The 22,088-nt window shown below is 42.4% G+C and overlaps 1 protein-coding gene across 1 annotated transcript in view; it reads right to left on the reverse strand.

The window, feature by feature from the left end:
- DNAH12 (dynein axonemal heavy chain 12) overlaps positions 1–22,088 on the reverse strand; it is a 3,791,933-nt gene that overhangs the window by 508,778 nt on the left and 3,261,067 nt on the right. Inside the window, exons 63-64 of the mRNA XM_069643677.1 lie at positions 9,068–9,218; positions 6,885–7,138 (exon numbers count right to left, since the gene is read on the reverse strand). Of these exons, the coding sequence (XP_069499778.1) occupies positions 6,885–7,138; positions 9,068–9,218 (405 nt within the window). The remainder of the gene's footprint in view (positions 1–6,884; positions 7,139–9,067; positions 9,219–22,088) is intronic.

Below are 22,088 nucleotides of genomic sequence, written 5' to 3' on the forward strand. Positions count from 1 at the left end.
CTCCAGTATCTCTTGTCTCGACATCACCTGTGACTACAGAATGAATGGTACCGACACTGCATGCTCTTTTCTTACTGGCACTGTTGAAGCTACTGGCATCAAAGATTCCAATACTGCTTTCTGGTGCATCCAATTTCTTTCTTGCGTAAGTGCAGTTGAACTCTCGGTAACAGTGCAAGTCTTGTCCTTATGTGTCACATTTCTCTGGAATGTTCTGTGAAGAGGCAGCCATGACTTTTACAATTAAATGGTTACAATTTCGGACTGCCATAACCTTCAGAAGCACTATGATTTTCATTTTATGTACCTTCCGAGCAAGAGAGAATTGTTGGGAAATGATCCTCCCTTTCTTATCAGTGAGCATCTTTAGAAGACTCCAGACGACTAACACAAATAATCTGTGTCCTCGTTGCAAATGCAATATGAAAATATTCTACACCCTTTGTCACTACAGAGCACTAAATGAGGGCAGAATAGTTAAACCCTGAAACAGAAAGAAAGCTCCAATGGCCACACTGACAAACACCTAAACCAGGAGAAGCCAACCTCTCAAGAACTCCCTCGGATCCAACAAAACCGACTACGCTGGCTGGCGCCGATGGGCATTGTATGCAAAAGCTTCTGGATGGTGGCAGGTTGGTGAATGTTGGAAATCTTAAATAAATCTTAATTTAAAAAAAAGAAAAGTTGATGAGGAAATTAACAGAACTGGATGCTGAGCCCTATTTGGACTCCCTCAACCTATGAGCTGGGAAAAAAAATGTGCCAATTGGTGGCTCCAAATACTAGGTTTTTTTGCACCCTGCAATTCGCAATGGCCTGAGTTGGGGGCTTAACATAATGGTAGGATAAGCTACAAACGTGTTCTGTCTAGCTATACACTGCTGTGTGCTCACCAAGGACTCCCTTGACTAGAGCTGGGATAAATATTAAGCATGTGAGCCTAAAAAAGATGCAATAAATCTACAACATATGTAAAGACGCCCCGTTAAGGTTTTTCAGAATGCAATCTCAAATGCTGGTTCTAGACAAACAGAGCAGCATCTGTGTCATTCTGCTGGCTTTGATTTTGCATACAGCACTTTGGAGTATATACTACTTAGCAATCTACAAACAACAAACAGTTAGATAAATCAATGTTATCTAAGTAAACTCCTTATGAACACAGGTATTTTGTGATAATTCTTGGTTGCTGCTAATTTACTGATTTACTTTTTCTCTACCTTGTGCTGTTGTATTTTGTCTCTATTATCCCTTCTTGAAGGTAGAGGTTTCTTTTACTACCCTAGGAAGTAATTGTTTTTTGAAGGGTTTCCTCCTAATATATTATGTTTATAGTGGCAGCTGTGTCACAGGAAACTTTAAAAGGGTTTAGAAACCCAAGCTGTCCTGCCTTTTGAGTCTGCGTTCTCTATCCTAACCCTACTTATTACTAGTGTAGCTGCTCTATATTGTAAAATACTTACCGTTCACTGTCTATTATTTTTGATTTTTTATTTAATCTTTTCCCTTCTTTTTTGTTCATCAATATGACAGATATGTATAGTGATAATTATGCTTCTGCCCTCATGAATGCTATTTCGATTATTAACAGCAGTACTTTGGGAGAAAATAATGATAAAAGCACTGAATGGGATGAAGTAATTCAATTAAAAAAATGGCTCATCCGTACTGAACTGCACGGAGCAATTATGCTCGAATACTTAAAGGATAAATCTTTACCACAAGGGCTGATAGTTCCAAATGAGCCTAGGCTGTTTCTTGACAACCCTAAATTCAAACTCCAATGGAGCTACATATCCAATCGATGTGGTAGGGATTGGTTAATCCTTATCATTGATACCGCTAAAGAGACTGCTGCAAAAATAGAAATTGACCTTAAAAAAATTGAAGAAGATATCAAAAAATGGACTTCCCTTGATGTATACAAAAAAAGAATAGAAGAGATCGAAAAAGAGATGAAAGATTTCAAGGAAACGAATACTCTAGACCGTATCTCCAGACTTAAGAAAGATCTAGCGAGACTTTCTCATGAGAGAGCTTTTCCATACACCAAAGAAGGGTACCAAACTTCAGCCTCTCAATATCCTATTCAGAACAACCGATCTAGAAGAGTCCGGTTTCGTGCTACATCTTATAGTAGCAGCAATGATAGCAGCACTAATGACCCAGACGATCTCACTACAGGAAGCTCTAATGGACCATCCAAAAGAGGCAGAGGCTAACTTCAGACCCGCACGAGGAAACCGGAACAACTCCCAGAGGCCTTTTTTATACCAAGGCCCCTCCAGGGGCACCTGGAACGACAACCACAAACAAACACGGAGCGGGAATCGCTTCTAGTTAATTTGTCGAACTATGTTCTAACTAATAATGAACGATCCGTCCTAGAAAAAGGCCTGGGTTTTGTAATTACCAAGACGCATAATTCATTCAAGTTTCGTACGGATTTTCACAAGTTAATGCGCAAAATTCACATTAAGGAATTCTTTGCTATTCCATCTAATGTAGTTGCTTCTAATAGCATGACGAACCATACCGGCCTCTGTCCACCTTCGGCCTTCTATCCCCCGGCCCATTCTTACTCCCCAGAATCCTTGGCGTTTGAAAAGCGAGTTTTGGCTGAGGTTGCCAAACTTGAATATACCAATACCAGAGCATTTCAAAATCTTTCTCAACAGGAGTCCATAGCCTTGGATAACTTGGCCACTAATGATTTCATTATAATTAAGAAAGCTGATAAGGGAGGAGGAATAGTAGTTTTGAATCGGATAGATTACGTCAACGAATGTAATCGACAACTTTTGAATGAGACTTACTATAAAAAACTCAGTGGGGACCCTACCCCAGAACTTGCCTACCTCATTGAACTAAAAGTCTCGAAAGCTAAAGAAAGAGAATTGATTAACTCCCAAGAAAGTGACTTTTTGAGCAATAAAAATCCTAGTACCCCCTGTTTTTATTGCCTCCCTAAGATCCATAAAACTGTTGTGAATCCCCCGGGTAGGCCGATCGTGGCGGGTATAAATTCAATTCTCGAACCCCTCTCCATCTTTGCCGATCACTACCTTAAAGGGTATGTATCGTTGATGAAATCCTATTTAAAAGACACTAAAGATGTTATCAACAAGTTTGAAGATATGGACTTTAACCAAGAAACTCAATTGATGCTGACTCTGGATATAGTGTCTTTATACACTAATATTCCACAACAAGAGACTTTGGAGAAAATTGAAGAACTCCGATTAGATGCTGACCGAGTGCTCACGTCTTTCATAATGTGGTGTATCTCTTTAGCTCTCAATAAAAACTTTTTTGAGTTTGCAGGCGTGTTTTTACCAACAAATAGAGGGTACCGCTATGGGGGCCACTATGGCCCCCAGCCTGGCAAACCTATATGTTGAATTTTTCGAGGAACAGTTTGTTTTTTCGGTTAATCCTTTTAGTAATAACATCAAAGCCTGGTCACGCTACATCGACGATGTGCTCGTGATATGGGAAGGCACACGCGAAACGGCTCTTGTTTTTTTGAATTGGCTGAACAGTCTCAATAGACACCTTCAATTTACTTTGACTACTGAACAAGAGGCAATTAACTTTCTCGACTTAACCCGATACCATGAAAATGGCAAAATTAGAGTTAGGCCCTTTCATAAATAGACTGATAAGAACTCGCTTCTACACTATAAGTCACATCATATCAAACATCTGAGAGATAATTTACCCTTTGGGCAATTTCTCAGGTTAAAACGTAACAGTTCTAGCAGAGAGTCCTATGAACAAGAAGCTCAACATCTAAAAGCTAAACTCTTGAACAGAGGTTACCCCAAGAGACTCATTAAAAAAGCAGCCAAACGCGCCTTTAATAACAACAGATCAGCTTTATTGGAGGATAAACCCAAAAAGAATCTGGGAGATAGAATAGTGTGTGTAAACACTTTCACTAATCCCAGTTTAGCCATTCGCAAGATTATCTCTAAACAGTGGAAGGTGCTTAAAACTACTAGATCTGATCTGGATATCCCCCTTTTTGCATTTACCAAATCCACCTCTAAAGGCAATCGAGTCAGCCAAAGTAGATTTCGGAATCCTTCTGTACCTAAGACCAGCATTACGAGTCAATGGGGCCTTCCTCACATCACAGGTCACTATCCTTGTGGACAATGTGTGGCATGTAAAACTACATCTAAATCTCATGAAGTCAACATAGGCCGTGATTTAATCTGGACCCAGAAATCTTTTTCTAATTGCAACACGGACCATGTAGTATACATGGTTACATGCACTTGTGGTCTCCATTATATTGGTAAGACCAATCGTAAAATCAAAGTTTGAATTAATTAACATAAAAGTTGCATTAAGAATAAAACTCTCCAGGCACCCATGGTAAAACACTTAATTGATAAAGCCCACAATTTTGAAAGTTTCACTTGGACAGTATTGTTGGTGGTTAGAGCTGATACCTTACCAGTTCAAAATTCTAAACTTTTACAAAAAGAACAACAGCTCATCTTCCAAACCCGTAGTGATCTCTATGGGCTTAATGATGCAAGTGAGTGGCATAAAATTAAATAACCTTAGAAATGTATCTGTATCCTGTTAATAGTAGGTTTTCCACTGTTTACTGTGTAATATGCTTCCTCACCACTAGGGGCCTGAGCGCATCAGTAACGGACCTGGCCAGTTTCATGGATACTAACAAAGGACTCGTTGATCACCTGTGGGGACCATTACTCAATGGCTAAAGGTTTTCTAACAGCAGACCTAACCCACCTATAGACACTAACAAAGGACTCGTCCTTCCCCTAAGGGGACTATTCTATTATGGCGAATCATGCTGCTCTGCTCCTCCCGTACACCGCTGGGATTAATTATTTTAATTGCAGACGCGTTCCTTTTGGCGCCACGTTTTGTTGGCTACGGGCTTGAGGACCCGCCCTTTCTCTCCCTTCAAATACTAAATCTGTTGGAGCACTATCCTTGCAGACCGCGGGACGCGCTAGACACGTACTTGACTAACGCGAGCGTAGGTAAGCACTAACACGCGTTACACCTCACTATAGAGTTTTTCGATTTAGTTCATTATTAGTTGGTCTAGGGTTGTGAATTAGCCTTTTGTTGAAAAATTAGCCATTTGTTGCCATTTGGCAACCAGTCAGCCTGAGTGTGTCCATATTTCGTTTGTGTACATTTAGTGCACTTGTGTGTTCTCTGAAACTTTCCCTTCTCCACTGCCTTTTCCCTGTATTGGAAGTCATCCTCCACTTTGATTCTCTCTAAATTGTATGGAGAATAGTGAAAAGGATCACGTTCTGTCTGCATTTTTCGCCAAGACCAGATCTGTATTTCTTCTGGCGCCCCTGGCTTTCACCTCGAGGTAAGAGACATTTTAAGTCTCCTCATCCTGTTGTTCTTTTCGCCTATAACCCGAGTCATCAGGGTATTTAGGCAGAGATCGAAGTGGGCGGGAGCGGTCGGGAGCGGTGCTCCTATACTTTTTATTTTTCAGTTTCACTGTTCCTATACTTTTATTTTAAAAAGAAACCGTTCCGGAACGGTTTCGTTTTAAAATAAAAGTGTAGGAAGAAGTTGAAGCTTGCACTTCAGTGCACTGCACTGAACATTCCCTTAAATAATAGGTGTGTTTGTTTGGGGGTTTGGAATGTGTGTGGGAGGGGGCGCAGATATGGGGTTTGTGGAGAGTGGGGCAGACCAGCAGGAAACATAGCTCCACTACTTCTTTTCGTATACTTCGACCACTGTATTTAGGGGTCTGTTTCTCCTACGAGTTACATGTAATTTGAGGCGAAATATGTGGGGGGGGCATTTGTTTGCTGTTCTGTTTCTCTTTATCATTTTTTTTAACTTGTTTGAGTATAGATGTGAATGTGGACTCATAACTGACAGTCAGCTTGTGTAGTTTCTAATGAGTAGGTCCTGATATGATGTGCATGTATCTCCACAGAATTTGTATCTGCAATGGGTGCTCTTTGTGCTTGAAGACGGAACATTGTCCAGCCTTCCCCTGTACTACTCCAAAACCCTAAAGGCTAGGTATTAGATGTATTTGTTTCTCTGATGACCCTGCCTATGCAGATTTATTCTGTTTCGGCCCTGTATTTAATTGATAGATTTACAGAGTGTTTTAAATGTTTTCCAGCAGCAACTTCCCTTTGGTTAAGCACTTTTAGAATTTTGAAGTGCGGCAGTGAATGCTAATAAGAAAGTGACGGATCAAAATACTTCCTCCTGACGAAAGTTCTCAAGAAATCACAGGAACTGAAACATGTCGAGGCATACTACCAGGGATTAGATATACTGGTTTATGTATTTAGGTCGTCATTGACCAATATTTCTTCCTCCTGTATATACTACATTAATGTGTCAATAAGAGTTGTGTACCTAGTCCACTGAATGACGAGAGACGAATTGTTACAATTTGATTGTGATTATTGTGTCACTTGCACTTTATTTTTACTAGGTTTTAACATCTGTATGTTTTTTATGATGTTTTTTAACAATTATTAATAAAAGTTGTATTTTGTGATAATTCTTGGTTGCTGCTGATTTACTGATTTACTTTTTCTCTACCTTGTGCTGTTGTATTTTGACATGATTGAACCAAGCATACTGTGAAACACAATATCTTAAGCAACCCACAACCCCGAAAGGAGTGCAGGTAAAAACTACTTTCTCTTATGCTGCAGAAATGGACATGAGGAGCCAGCAGCTGTGGGAGACAACTTGTAAACAAGAATAGCATTACTTATATTTAGGCACTGTTTAATCATGATGGTTTCGTTTTCAATAAAAACAAGATCTATAAAACAAAGCAATATCTGATAAAATATGTAATTGTTTCTAAGCCAATTATTCTTTTGTACCTTAGGGGATGGATAACTGGTCAGCCAGAGTCTGAAGTCACCGTGACACATTTCTGGGTTGAGGTCTTCACAAATTTTCTCCAGTGTTGGCATCCAGGAAACAGCAAGATGGCAATTTTGGAGACACACCCAGGTGCCTCCAGACATCCCCTCTGTGATCATCTTTGCAGCAATTGGCCCTTGTCCCTGACCCAGGGAGATGGCCTGAAACTTATCTCCAGTCATATGTTTGTCATTAGCGAATTTGAGCAAACCTTGCAAAAGAAATTGAAGAAGAATATTGTTTTTATTAGTATTCATCTACTTTCCTCTGTTGGTAGGATAGGTGGTATTTTAGGAAAAATTACATTTTTATAGCACTAACATTTTTACCCTGAACAACCTTATATTTACTATAGTGCTTTAATGTGTAACACGCGCTTCCATGTAACAAAGATCTTACCTTAACAGTTCTCTCTAACAAATACCTTCCCCGCTCTGTAAACCACAAGTAACAGTCATCTATGATGCAGCCATCAACACTACCTTAGGCATTACTTTCTTTGCAAATAAACATGCCTTCTAAAACATGATTCCATACTTTTCACATTGCAAATGTTTAAAGTAGGACAGGAAGCTTATGAATCTTGCCTACTTAGTTTATACCACTAATAGCAGCAACATTATAGCCATATTATTTCCTGATGTCCTTAGCAACTGATACAACAGGCCACAACACCCAGGTGCCAATACATTAAGAAACTTTCAAAGGGAACGTTAAAAATAAATGGGGTCCTTGAAGCTCCCTCTTTGTGTGCTGCTCCTATAGTCGACAAGTATCTGTTTCCTGGGATAGATTGGCCCAAAGACGGCTGCTTGTAGTCTTCACACGGCTTTCTAATTCGTGTGAATATTATATTACTCATATTGTGTCAATATCACTGTACGTTTAATATGCATTCTCATTTACAACTGCTCACATCAATAAAATAAACCTTCATCGTTATTGCTAGAAGTAAATATGGCTCATCAAGCATATGTGCTCATGTGCAGCTGCTGCCAAGCACTTTTGTAAAATAAATGGGGGAACCCGGTTTAATACAGGGGGACCCGGATAAAACTATCAATTTACAGAATATACAACCCGCAGCACATCATACTATCAAAGAATTAATGGAAGCTACATCGAACGATATGTTTCAGGATGCGGTTTGTCAATCTGCCTTTTATTGCTTGATTTACCGTCATCCTATTGTCAAATATGTGTCACCTTAAAATACCACCATGAATTGATGTCCTACAACTACTATTACGTATATTACACTATTAAAAGGTTTTTCATGATCATCACTGCACAAATACCAAATACCTTTCAAGATCTAGGTACAGAAAAGGATACATTCTCATGTATGTATTCCCTTATAACATGCCTCTGAATGCTTTCAGAAGGTTGAGGAAACTTCTTCATGGTGTATAACTCTGTGCCATATGAGTGTGATAGCTTTATGATGGCCTGCATGTGGTGTCACAACTTGCTGCATGCGAAAAGCTATTCATCCCTCCGATTCATGGTCTTGGCCCACAAGATCTCTCTCAACATTTTTTATTTTTTCACATTCCTTTCTTTCGGACCATTTACAGCTTTATTTCTGTATTCGTTGTGCACTGTTGTCCATAAACAGGGATTGTTTGTCTTTGTATTTGCTATTTTTATATTTCACCTTGAACACTATCACTGCTGTTTCTGTCTGCCAAGCTTCCCCTAATGGGGATGGGGTTCAGCTTCCTGCCCAATCTCTCTGCAGCTGGCAGCAGCCGACAGAGCATAGCAGGACACCCTGATGTTGTCCTCATTTTGCACTAGAAATCCTTAACACTACCAATAATTACACATAGCTGCTATTTTATACTAATTCCTGGTGACACCCCTGTGAGGGGTGAAACGTGATTATCTGCAGCTGAACAATCATCAGAGGCATTCCACGAGCAAACACAAAATGCTAATGGAAGCCGAAAAAGACTTCACTGAAAAAAGTATAGGGCAGGAACATTATGAATGATGTTTATTATGAGCAATGAAAAGGACCATGGTATACAGTAGCAAAACCAGTAATCACAGAAAACATGGGCAGTAATGAAAATGTAGGCATAGATTTGAATCTAAAATAATTTAAGACATATGCATGTCAATTCTGATAACTTACTGGCCATGGGATCAGCTCCAGGAGAAAGCACAAAGATGAGTGGAATTGTAGCATTAGAATCTAAATAGCTTTTTGACAAATCAAAGGGTGGCGGCTCCACAAACTTCTTCCCAAGTTTGTCTGTCACAAAATTAGCAATGGCAGGGCTAATCTGTTTAAAAGAATAAATGAATTATTTAAGAATAGGAGAATCAAGATATCCTGTACAGAGGATTATTGCATTCTTGTCAAAATACAGCAAAAAAAAACTAATATTCAAACAAAACAACATTGACAAAAGAAACCCCTCTGCATCTACCCTCTTGTCTTATAAACCCTTCACGTAAACATTGCTTTTGATGTGCCATAATCAGACATATGTATTATTATTTAGTGAAAATTAGAAAAATGTGACTATGCAAGAAATATGATCAATAAACTGTCTGTATGCCACTTTGATCTGTTCCCATCATTTTGGAAGGCAGGCTAAGAAACACCCCTTCCCTTTCACCCACAGTAATTGAAATCCTGCCGGTCAAAAAGAGGGCAAGGTAAGGGCAAAATCAACAGTTTTGGCTCTGCTAAAGGGAACTCTACCGCGGCGCAGACCTTCTCATAGGTCCCGTGTGGAGAGACAGGGGAGGTGCATGCAGTGTCGAAGATATATATATATATATATAACAATAGCCAGGGTTTCTTCAGTTCGCCTCCAAAGCGAATGTGACAGGGTCAGGAACCTGACCCAGTCAAGAAACAATGGCGACCCCTCAACTTGGGGTAGGAGGTCTACCAGGGTTCTCACCAGAGCCAGTCCTGCCTCGGAGGGTGGTATGGGATTGGGAGGGCTCCAGTCTCTGTCCCTTCTACATGTGTCTGCGTGTCTAAAATGAGTAGCACCTTTTCTTGCCCCAAACCTGTATTACACACTGCTTGCCAGTCTTTTGCTGTAGGACTACCTTTCCCAAAAGGAATGATGATACAAAAAAGAAAGAGCAAACCAAACCTGAGAAAGACAGCAAGAAATGATGAATTGGCGGAGCTTTCCCCCAATCAATGTAACAAGCCCAGAGCTTCACGTGTTATAGACATTCAGTTTAACTGCAATGGGGCTGTTGGGCGGTCTGCAAAGTGAAGCTGCGGCACCAGCGCTCCATGTGTCAGAGACATTCAGCTTTCCTGCAACAAGGTTGCACAACGGTCTGCAACGCAATGCACTAACCATAATGCTGAGAACCTTAAGTCACTCTTTGTGTTGATAGTGGGCCACCATTATCTAATATCTGCTGATCCAAGAGAGGAGTATTTAATACCCCTTATGTCTTTGCATACCTCAATCCCATCCCTGGTGGGAAGAAAGACAATGGTAGGCCTGGGGAACCAGATAAGGATGCAAGTCGATGGAGGTGAAGGGGGAGAAAAAGCTGTGGGTCGTTTGGGTGAGGTAAAGGGAGGAGAAAGAGGACCAAAAGACTAAGCAGAGGAATGGCAGTGCAGAAGAGAGTTGAGAAAGATTGCTGAAGGTAGGTGCAAGTTTCAGTATTTAGTTAGAGAACTCTTGGCTATGAGTGTACATCTAAAGAGGGAGTGAGACTTGCAGAGTAAGTGGTGAATGAGAAGGTGGCTGGGATAGTGAAAGAATGAGGATTGTGAGAGAAATGTGGGTGGAGAGTAGAGTAGTAGTGTGGATAGGAGAGAGTACTAGTGTGGAGAGGGGAGACTATTGGCAATGTGGAACCTGGAGAGTAGTAGTAGTGCAGAGAGAGGAAGAGTAGCAGTAGTTTGAAGATGGGAGTGTAGAGGTCATGTAGAGAGGGGTGAGGAGAAGAGGAGGGGTGAGAAGAAGAGGGGGGTGAGGACAAGAGGGGAGAAGAGTAGCGGTAGAGAGGAGAGAAGACATAGTGAGAGAACATCAGAGGGACAGAAGGGAAGAGAGATAGAGTGGGATGCTAAGAAGAAAAGGAGGAAGGAGAGGAGAGTAAAAGGTAGGGAGAGAAAGGGTAGAACCTCAGGGCAAGGAGTATGAAAGGAAAGGACCAAAGTGGGGTCCTAGTGTCTGGAAAGGAGAAATTACTTACAGTAATGTTCTTTCTATGGATTTGTCTCCTGCAGATTCCTCATCCGATAGATATCCCATCCAGCTTAGCTGCTTCGGAAACATTTTCAACAGGGGGCTGTGAGAAACCTAAATGTGTCTCCCTGTCTAAAGCTTGAGAATCTGCCTTCCATATGCCCAGGACACGGCCATCGCTATTGCATCCAGTTCCTAGGGGTGGACCAGTGAGGGAGGATCACATGGAGGGGGGATCCTCAGGGAGTGAGAGGCCGACGGGTGAGATGCAGTATCCCCCTTCCTGTTACACCTCTTCCCCATCCTCTTACAGAGGCCATTCCAAACCACTTCTAACTCTTACACTTTTGCACAACACAAAGGACAGCTAACACCCGAACCGTTTACCTGATATGTCCCAATACAAGGGTCAGGCAAAGACAGGCAATTGATCAGAATCACACACACCTGATGGCCCTTTCCCTTTCCCACAGGGATAAAAGGTGGAGCCAGAGAGCACAGTACGAGAAAGGCGAGTATAGCAGGCAGCACAATGAGATGGCTACCATGCGGCAGTTCAAGAGAAGGAGAAAAGTCAAGGGAGTCGAGAGGGTGACGAGGAGAGAAGTGACATTGCCCCTTTCGTCCCAGACCCGCAGAGCCTTCATGGAAGCGAGCCTAAAACCGCAAAAACAGCAGAAGTGTACTGCAGCAGATGTCAAAGGTACATGGGCCAAACCTATGCCGATAAGCAGGAGCGAGGAAAGCTCCTGCGCCTGTGGTACCGGCCTTGACTCCAGAAAGGCAACAGCCAAGCGGTTCACCACAGCCAGTGAGTCGAGGGGAGAACTGATAAGAACCGGGCTGTGTTGAGTAGGAATAGCAAAGTGGCAACTTTTGAACCAAAGCTGATGAACTTTCAATGAATTGTTAAAAGTGTGAAGGGGAGACCAGCTACAGAGGGAAAGCGGCACCACGTGGGTGCAAACTTGAGAGACACTGGTCGAGCCCCCTATGAGAGAAACTACAAGTACCAGAAGGCCGTAGAAGGGCCAGCAAAATAGGTCAAAGTGGTCATACAGAGGGTCTAGCAACATCCCTGTATAATCAAAAGATTTTGATCTACAAGCACTTTGAAAGCAAAGGAAGTGAATCCCACATTGAGAGAAAGCAAGGGACATGAATCCCGCATTCACAGAAAGCAAGGGAAGTGAATCCCGTAACACTTGAGAATAAAGTGAAAGGAAGTCGAGAGGGGTCCGAGCCCGACCGAGGGAGATCCAGGAGTCTTGGAGAGAGGGTATTCTCAGGCTGAAATAGAAGAAGCAACTCTACGCACAGCTACAAAAGACAGAAAAGAATTCTTGAAACCTCAGACCAAAAAAGAATCCACACCCCCCATTGGTCTTTGTATCCAAGTATTCAAGACAAAGCAGTCGGATTAAAACAATAATCAAAAAGAATTGGAACACAATAACTTGCGATCAAAGAATAGAACATTTATTCAAAGAACTTCCAACATTTGCTTATCAACGCAGTCAAAATTTTAAAGACAAGTTAGTGAAAACCAAACCAGCCGGTAAGAAGAAAATCACAGACCGCATTGGCACATTCCTGTGCCTCAATTGCAGTAACTGCAACTACATCATAAAGGGATCCACTATCAACCATCCCCATTCTGGAGATAAAATTAAACTTAAGGATTATGCTACATGTGACACCCAAAACATTATATATGGGATCAAATGCCCATGTGGATTTTTCTATGTTGGACAAACACAACGTACTGCCAAAACTCGATGGAATGAACATCGATCTTGCATCAGAAACCGGTCAGCCACCTCAGCGATATCAAGACATTGGTGCGAGAAACATCACAGTGCGGCACAGATTAAATTTGTGACTCTGGAAGTGGTTCAGAGGTATAACAAACATGAAAACCTACAAAAAAGACTTGATCAACGCAAAACGTTTTGGATTGATCGTTTGGGCACCTTGGCACCGAAGGGCATCAATGAAGAAATAAATTACATGTGCTACTTGTAATTATTAACATCCACTGTTTTACTACATCTAGGGTTTGCTACTTGTGATGATCAACTACAAACAATTTGCTACTTGTGATGATTTACAGCCACTTTCCCATGGTATCAAGGGTATGGCCAATACCCTTTTTTAATCAATTTTTGAGTTTTTGAATGACATTTGAACATTACATGTTGATATAAGACTGTTACGAATTAGCATTGTTAATTACTTGAAAATAGAGACATTGACCATTGTGACACGCCCCTTGAGGGTGATTCATTACGCACCAGGGGAGTCCCTGTTCTGCTTTGTACCTCCAGTGTCCTGTGTATATTGTATCGTTATGTCATTTTGAGTCATTTTTTTGGAAGACACACAGATCAGGGTCACTATTGTCATATTCAGCTTTAACATGTGCGATTTAAACATGTGTTCATCTCCATGTATCATTCAGTATATTTAAAGAGGTTTTAAGGCACGAATCTATTTATCTGCTCTGCCGGTAGACAGTTTCCTCATCATGGTTTCTTTACCAGCGTGCCTGCTTTAAATCACTTTTTCTCAAGCAGAAGCCGTACCTCAATGTACCTGCTTTGAATTACATTTTTTCTTCGAGCAGAAGCTGCTCAACAACGAGCAATCCATGTTTAGATTATAGTGTTTCTCCACGGTGATAGTCCCGCCCTCCGTGATGTCACGGGGTTGGGACCCAAGGCGTACGTGCCTCGACACAACGCCGTTTGGTCACCATGGGAACATTTAAATACTGAAACTAACACTCGCGCGCGTGCTTGTGCGAACACGGCTTCCATTGACGCAGCATTTTTCGTCTGGTAAGGCAGGTTCTGCTCTCTTTGCATTTACGGCTTATAATTTCAATTGTATGTTACTGATGAGCTTTCCTGTGGGTTTTACAGGAGCCCGCACTGCAATTTGTTGCTTCTCACACAAGGTGGAGAAACGTTAGATACTTAAGGTATGAGATCTATTCTCACATTTTTTGCTTATCAGCTAGAACTAATGTACACAAAGTCATTGACAATTAGTTTGTTGTTCTTTTCTCTTTCCCCTTTTTTTATGTTATCATCATTTTGGACACTGGGAAATGGTATGTGGAAAAACATTTTTCAATTGTAACAATGTGGTCACTTAATGGTTTATAATTATGAAAAACGTGTAAATGTTAATTGATAACAGAATGAATGTACCGCCCTGATGAAGGTTTTTGTAACCGAAATGCATTGGCATCTGTACATGCAATCTAAACTAATTTTGGCACAGCCTCAGTGAATATGATACTACAATAATATTCCTATAAAAAGCTTCGCAAAAGGGATGTGAATAAACATTTCCTGGAACGAATTACCGTTGATGGTGATAATTGATTGCCAATACTTTAACAAAAGGTCACGTATTGGATTCTTTAAAAGTGCAGCCCTCCTTAGGGCCAACTGAGAGCACTAGTTGTTGATATAGTAGATCAACTCTATCTTTTTGCTCATTACTATTTGGTCCTTATGCCATAGGACCTCCTTATAACTGGTAGCCCCAGGCTAAAGTTTTTTTATTCTTATAAGAAATAATACATATTTTTTGGACATATGAGCAGTATTGCAGTGCCCACCTTCATACTTCATTTTAGATCCAGAAGTCAAGCCATCACCCGAGACGATAAAGAGGCAAGAGGGGTCAGAGCCCGACTGAGGGAGTTCTGGGGTGAAGCCATCACCCAAGAATATAAAAAGAAGAGGGTTCTGAGCCCGACCGAGGGAGATCCAGGGGTGAAGCGATCACCCAAAGTTGATTTTGATTGATAAAGGAACTTTTATTTATTTTTGGAATACGATACAAGAATAGTCAGCGCCCAGAAGAGCGGGACCCAAGGGTGAAGCTATCACCCTATGTGAAACTGTGATGAACAATTGAGAAGGGTCAGCGCCCAGAAGAAGGGGACCGCTGGGTCAACCCATCACCAAGCGAACATTGGAACAAACTTTTCATTTGTTAAAGGAACTTTTGTTTTGTTGTTTGAACACCTCAGGTCCTCGAAGGCAAGAGACTTTCAAGTCAAAAAAGACTTGGCCATCAGTGGCCCTGATAACTAAAAGCTTGAGGGTTAAAAGCTGAACTATCATCTTGTGCTAGGAAAACCCAAGAGTGTTTCCTGAGAGCTGCCATTGGAATGGTTGTCTCATGCTGTAGAAGCCAAAGACTGTACTGTGCTCCAAGCCTCCATCCTACCCTGTATTAAAAATGTGGGGGAAGGAAGACCCAGGCTATTTGATCCTGACATATTATTTGAGAACACTGCTTTACTTTTCTTGAGAATCATCCCACACCCCTTTTTGTATTAGGTGTGAGGTTTGGCAAGGGTTTAAATATCCTCTCAGTTAAATATTCCATCTGGACAACATGATCTGTTTTTCAAGACACAAGTCTTACTAGATACCCTTCCTCTCTCTCATCATAACCTACAACATTGAGACCAGATCATTCTCTAAATTCAATCGGTTTTCTCTTTCAATAGACCCAGTGTCTCGATTCCCCCTCCCCTTGAACCCTTTCTTTTTCAGTGTAGTCAGTTTTCATCAGTAGTGGGACCCTCTGGGTTGCAAACTAGTTTATCCTGGTCCACTCCTTCAGCAGACCCAGAATCGGAGGACTCTGAAGATTTTGAGACCTTGTCTCAAGGAATCGAGAATTGTTTCTTCTCTGATTCAGACACCTCAGGGGAAACCATTACACCTTTGGAAGAAATGGCTGATCTGACCAATATCATTGCCCAACTAGTGGCCCACCAGATACAGGCTGAATACAGACTCCAAGACAATTTAACCAAACTAATTGAGTTGCAGGCAAGACCTTTCCTACCCCAGGGCATACTTCAACCCTATCTTGAAGGCAAAGATTTGGGAATTTTGGTTCTAAACTTCGAACGCTTAGCTGAACAATTGGGTTGGAAAGAGAAACTTAAAAGATATTATCTGGGACCTCTACTAAAAGGGGAACTGCAAACCTCCTACTGATTACTCAACCTTACACAAGGAGCCTCCTTCCTATCCATCAAGCAAGGCTTATTGAAAAGAGTAGGACAAACCTGCAATTTATATCGGCAGAAATTACAAGCCATCAGGTTAAACCCTGGAGAAATCCCTTTAGAAATGGGCGAACAAATTAAAAACACTGTAGCCCTATGGACGAGTAATAAGACTCTAGATGAACTGAACGAGATGATCACTGTAGAACAATTTACCAACTTCTTACCCTCTTTTTTGCAAAAAGCCGTCCCCCAATTACATCGGCCTACTCTAGCCATGATCACTGGGATGGCACAAAACCACTTGGATGCGGCTAAACGTTTTCACCTAGTCCATTGGTGGGAGGATCGAAGAGATCATAAATTCATCCATCGACCTCAACCCCAAGGAATAGACAAACCAGGGGGATCATACAAGAGCACATACAAGAGCAAGGCAGGGGTACAGAGGGAAAGAATAGAAATTAGAAAAATGGACCCGAAGCCAAAAGAGGAAAGTAGAAGAGAAGAAGTAAAAGGTAGCAAACCATCCCCTCTGGTCTGTTTTTCCTGCAGACACTGTCCCAAGAACATAAAGGAGGAGCATATGGAGATAGGCTGTTTGAAAGAAGAAGAGTGGCAGGAAGCCGAGGAAGAGTTAGAAACCTTCAGTATCTGTTTATATCACACCCCTGCCGAGTTCATATATGAAAAGGCTTGGGTAAATGGGAAACCGGTACAGGCCCTAATCGACTCCGGTAGAAAACAGACCGCTATACAGGCCGATTTAGTTACCACAAAAGACCTAGATCACGCAGCCCGGGTCAGAGTGACTTGTGTACATGAGACAACGAGGTACACCCAAAATTTCCAGTGAGCATTGAAATCAGGGGTGAATCGTGTGAAATACCATCAGCCATCATTCCAGGACTCCCTGAGGAAGTTATCCTGGGATTAGATTTTGCCATCTTCTCTACACTCTTACAAGAGCCTCCACCTTGGTTTGGAGATTTTCTACCCCACAGATCCTGGCAAGAAACTTGCATATCCTCAAACTTGCCTGTATGGGACTGGGAAAATAATCCCTGACACCCAGTTCCTAGGTAACTGCAAACATAGTGATACAACCGCTATCTCTCTACCTACGAAACCCAATCAGTAGAATATGCGAGAGTGCATGGACACCTGTCATCCCTGTTCTCGGCCCAGTTTTAACCATAGAATACCTGACCAAAGAACAGACATATCGACCTCACATAGGGGAAGGCAGTGCTCCAGATAAGATTTTGGAGGTGGGAGTATTTTACTCTCTATTTTTAAACATTGAGAGTAAATGTGATTTTAAGAGAGTAAAAATGACTTTTCTCCTTTGCAAGAGAGTAAAATGTATGCAACATCCAGCCGAAGTGTGCAAAAACTGTATGGAAATCATTGCTATGCGGCAGCTTTCTGCATTGTGACAGAATACACCTTTCATTATTTCTGGCCATTTGATCTCTCCTGTATATATTTAAATGTTGAAATCACAAAAACCTAGCCAATTATATAGTAAAGCAAACATGAATTGTATTGTGTGTTTTGAGATTCGATAGCAGAATTGTCTTTTGATGTTTTTTTTTTAAAGCTTGACAACAACGAGAAAGGTGACAGATCAACAGAGATAGGCATTGACAGGTGCAGTACACAGAATTCGGATTCGACAGTGTGCATTTGCTTTACAGTTAGGAACATAAGAGCCACACAAACATAGGAGAAAAAACTGGGTACCTAAACAAAAAAACAACAACAAAAAACAAAAAGGGAGGGGAATATTTTCAGGCAGTGGTGGAGGCGGGAGAGGTGGAAACAGGGGATACAACATCAGAGTGTGTAGATATGGAGGCCATATAGGAGCAAAACGTCAACCAAATGTTCCTGGGCCTAGAATGTGTTGGCTGTTGACTAGACCAGGTCTCCTCCATATCCGATGCCCAAGTGACCGCCCTAAGCCATTGTGTGTGTGAGGGTGGACCGGGGCTGAGCCCGCATAGAAAGATGCAGCGGACAGTAACAAACATACAGAGGCCAGGCAGTTTTTTGGATTCACATCCCATGTAGGGGAAGTCATGGAAGAAACACAATACTGGGGTCGGGGCGATTGTGTGGTCTAAAATAGCAGACATGGTAGAGCATGCCTCCTCCCAGAACTGCGCCAGTTTAGGATAGGACCAGATCACGTGTATGTATGTGGCACTGTCAGTTCCGCACCTAGGGCATCTGGGGGAGTGTTCCTTTGACATGCAGTGCAACCTAATTGGAGTGAGGTGATACCTGTGCAGGACTTCGAACTGGATTAACTTGAATCGGGAGTTAAAGGACACGTTTTGGTTGCGTGCACACATGAGACTCCAGCGTTGGTCAGTTATTTCCACTCCCAAGTCTTCCGCCCATCTGTGTTTCAGTTTATCAAACAGAGGGCTTGACTTAGTTTGCAACAGGGTGTAAAGTCTGGATACCTTACCCCTAGAGGAATTGAAGCTGCATAACTCGGCAACTATAGGGTCATCAGGAGGACATTCCAAACCACTGCTCCCCCCTTTCTAACTCTAACACTTTCGCACAACACAAAGGACAACGCACTAAGACCCAGACCATTTACCTGACATGCCCCAATACAAGGGTCAGGCAAAGTCAGGCAATTGATCAGAATCACACACATCCGGCCACCCTTTCCCTTCCCCACAGGGATAAAAGGTGGAGCCAGAGAGCACAGTACGAGAAAGGAGACTACAGCAGACAGCACAACAAGACAGCTACCACGCAAAAGTTCAAGAGAAGGAGAAAAGCAGAGGGAGTCCAGAGGGTGGCAAGGAGAGAAGTGACCTTGCCCTTTTCGTCCCAGACCCGCGGAACCTTCATGGAAGCGATACTAAGACAGCAAACAATAGCACAAGTGTCCTGCAGCAGATATCAACGGTACACAGGGCAAACCTATGCTGATAAACAGGAGTGAGGAAAGCTCTGGCGCCCGTGGTACCGACCTTGACTCCAGAAAGGCAACAGTGAAGCAGTTCATAACAGCCGGTGAGTCGAGGGCAAAACTGATAAGAACCAGGCTGTGTTGAGTAGGAATCGCAAAGTGGCAACTTTTGAACCAAAGCTGATGACCTTTGAATGTACTGTTAAAAGTGTGAAGGGGAGACCAGCTACATAGGGGAAGCAGCACCACATGGGTGCCAATTCGAGAGACTGTGGTCGAACCCCATATCAGAGAAACTACAAGTACCAGAAGGCCAAAGGAGGGCCAGCAAAATTGGTCAAAGTGATCATGCAGAGGGTCGAGCAAAATCCCTGTAGAATCGAAAGACTTTGATATACAAGCACTTTGCAAGCAAGAGAAGTGAATCCCACATTGAGAGAAAGCAAGGGCCGTGAATCCCACATTGAGAGAAAGCAAGGGAAGTGAATCCTGTAACACTTAAGAATAAAGGAAGTCAAGAGGAGTCCCAGCACAACCGAGGGAGATCCAGGGGTGAAGCCATCACCCAAGAAAAAGACATTGGGAAATTGAGGGAGGAGAAATCCTGCAAGAAGCAAGAGGGGTCCGTGCCTGACCGAGGGAGATCTAGAGGTGAAGTCATCACCCAAGAATATAAAGAGAACAGGGTTCCCAGTCCGACCGAGGGAGGTCCAGAGGTGAAGCTATCACCGAAAGTTGATTTATAAAGGAACTTTGATATATTTGTGGAATACGATACAAGAAGGGTCAGCACCCAGAAGAGGGACCCAGGGGGGAACCCATCACCCAGCGAACATTGGAACAAACTTTTCATTTGTTAAAGGAACTTTTGTTTTGTTGTTTGAACATGTCAGGTTTCCGAAAGCAAGAGACTGTCAAGGGAAACGAGACTTGGCCATTGATGGGGCCCTGATAACTGAAAGCTTGAGGGTTAAAAGCTGAACTATCATCTCGTGCTAGGAAAACCCGAGAGTGTGTCCTGAGAGCTGACATTGGAACTGTCGTCTCGTGCTGGAGAAGCCAGAGACTGTACTGTGCTCTAAGCTCCCATCTTACCCTTTGTTAAAAACATGAGAAGGAAGACCAGGCTATTGCATCCTGACATATTATTTGAGAACACTTCTTTCTTTTCCTGAGAATCATCCCACACCCCTTTTTGTATTAGTTGTGAGGTTTGGAAATAGTTTTGTTTTTATTTGATGGTTGACGCTTGCTCCAATCTTAAGATTTAGGTTTAGATTAGGCGTTTTTGCAACCTGCATACCAAAGTCATTGTTCAATAAACACCCTTGAACTGTGATCACTTGTGTCCGTCTTACTTGCTGTCACCATGAGTTCCTCACAGGGCGTAGTGAACCTCGACTTGCTCACTACTCGATCATCGGCTCTGGAGGTGACGTCAGGCTTCGTGTATATATACTCCGTTACTACGCCCCACACCTCAGTTTCTCCGTTTTCCAGAGCTCTCCATGATGCATAGGAAAACAGAGAGATAATAACAGGCTAACAAGCCTATAAGAAGTTAAAACAACAATAAGTTTCCAACAGAAGGAAAAAAACCTTGTGAAGACCCCACAATAAGTAGCGTCAGAAAATATTTGTTTTGTTTTAAATATTTTTAGCAAACATGCGGCATGAAAGACAGAAGAGAAGATGCACACCAACCGTCAACTTTCTGGGCGGGGACGGACGGGAGGGGAGATGAGGAATTTGTGGGAGAAGAATCCATAGAAAGAACAGTACGGTAAGTAATATCTCCTTAAATGTATTGCCTTTCTCCCGTAGATTCCTCATCTGATAGACTCCCAAAGCAGTAGGGCAAAGGAGGCGGGCAGAAAGTTATACCACTAGATTTTGCAGCACCGTCCTGCCAAAGCGATCATCACCTACGCGGGCAACATCTAAACTATAGTGTTTAGTAAAGGTATGAAGTGTTGCTTCATAAAAAATATCACTAACAAGGAAGCGCAGTTGACGCAGCGACCCCTCTAGTCGAGTGCGCCCTGATGCCTGCCGACAGCTCCCTGCCTGCGGATTGGTAACACGCCGCTATGCAGAATATGATCCAATGGGACAATGTTTGTTCCGTTATTGCCAAAATGTTCCGATCTAAAGAGAAGGTTACGAAGAGTTGATCAGTTTTGCTGAATTCAGACGTCCTTGCAACGTATAAGCTTATGGTCCTCTTGCGATCTAGCCGATAGAAACACTCCTCTTCCTTAGAAGGGTGCAGTGGCGGATAGAATACTGGCAGGTCTACGGACTGCGACAGATGAAATTCGGACACTACCTTTGGGAGAAATCCAGGTCTTACTCTAAACATAAGGCTTGCAACTCACTATTCCGCCTAGAGGATGTTATGGCAACTAAAAAAGCTGCCTTTAAAGAAAGTAGCCACAAAGTGTGCATGGGCTCACAAAAGGAGTTTCCATAAAAAATTTCAAAATCAGATTAAGATCCCAATCTGGGACAACAAAGGGAGTTGGCAGAAACTTATTTACAAGGCCTTTCAGGAATTGTGCCATTACCGGGATGGTAAAATAGGAACCTTGATCCTGGGACCTCTGGGACACAGACAAGGCTGCCAAATATCCTTTGACTGTGGTGACCTGAAGGCCTGCTGAGGCCAGTGACAGAAGGAACTCCATCACTGTAGTGGTGGGGCAAGAGATAGAGTCAATCTCATGCTCCCTACACCATGCCTCAGATCTTCTCCACCTGCACACATACAAAGATCTTGTAGATTGTCTGCGTGCAGCCAACCAAAAATAACGGTGTGGACCCCTACATGGGCATCTGGGGTTAGTTCAATATATACTAAACAGAGAGGATGCCCTACGTGCTGAAAAATTCAATAAATGTGTTTCTGTTTCAGAAAGCGCATGCTGAGGACCAGAGAGTGGTTCTAAATAACTTTTACAGTAGTAATATTCCTACTTTGACAGTCCAACAT

The sequence above is a fragment of the Ambystoma mexicanum genome, chromosome 2p, assembly GCF_040938575.1.
Source record: "Ambystoma mexicanum isolate Mex_15411 chromosome 2p, UKY_AmexF1_1, whole genome shotgun sequence".
In the NCBI taxonomy this organism is placed as follows: Eukaryota; Metazoa; Chordata; class Amphibia; order Caudata; family Ambystomatidae; genus Ambystoma; species Ambystoma mexicanum.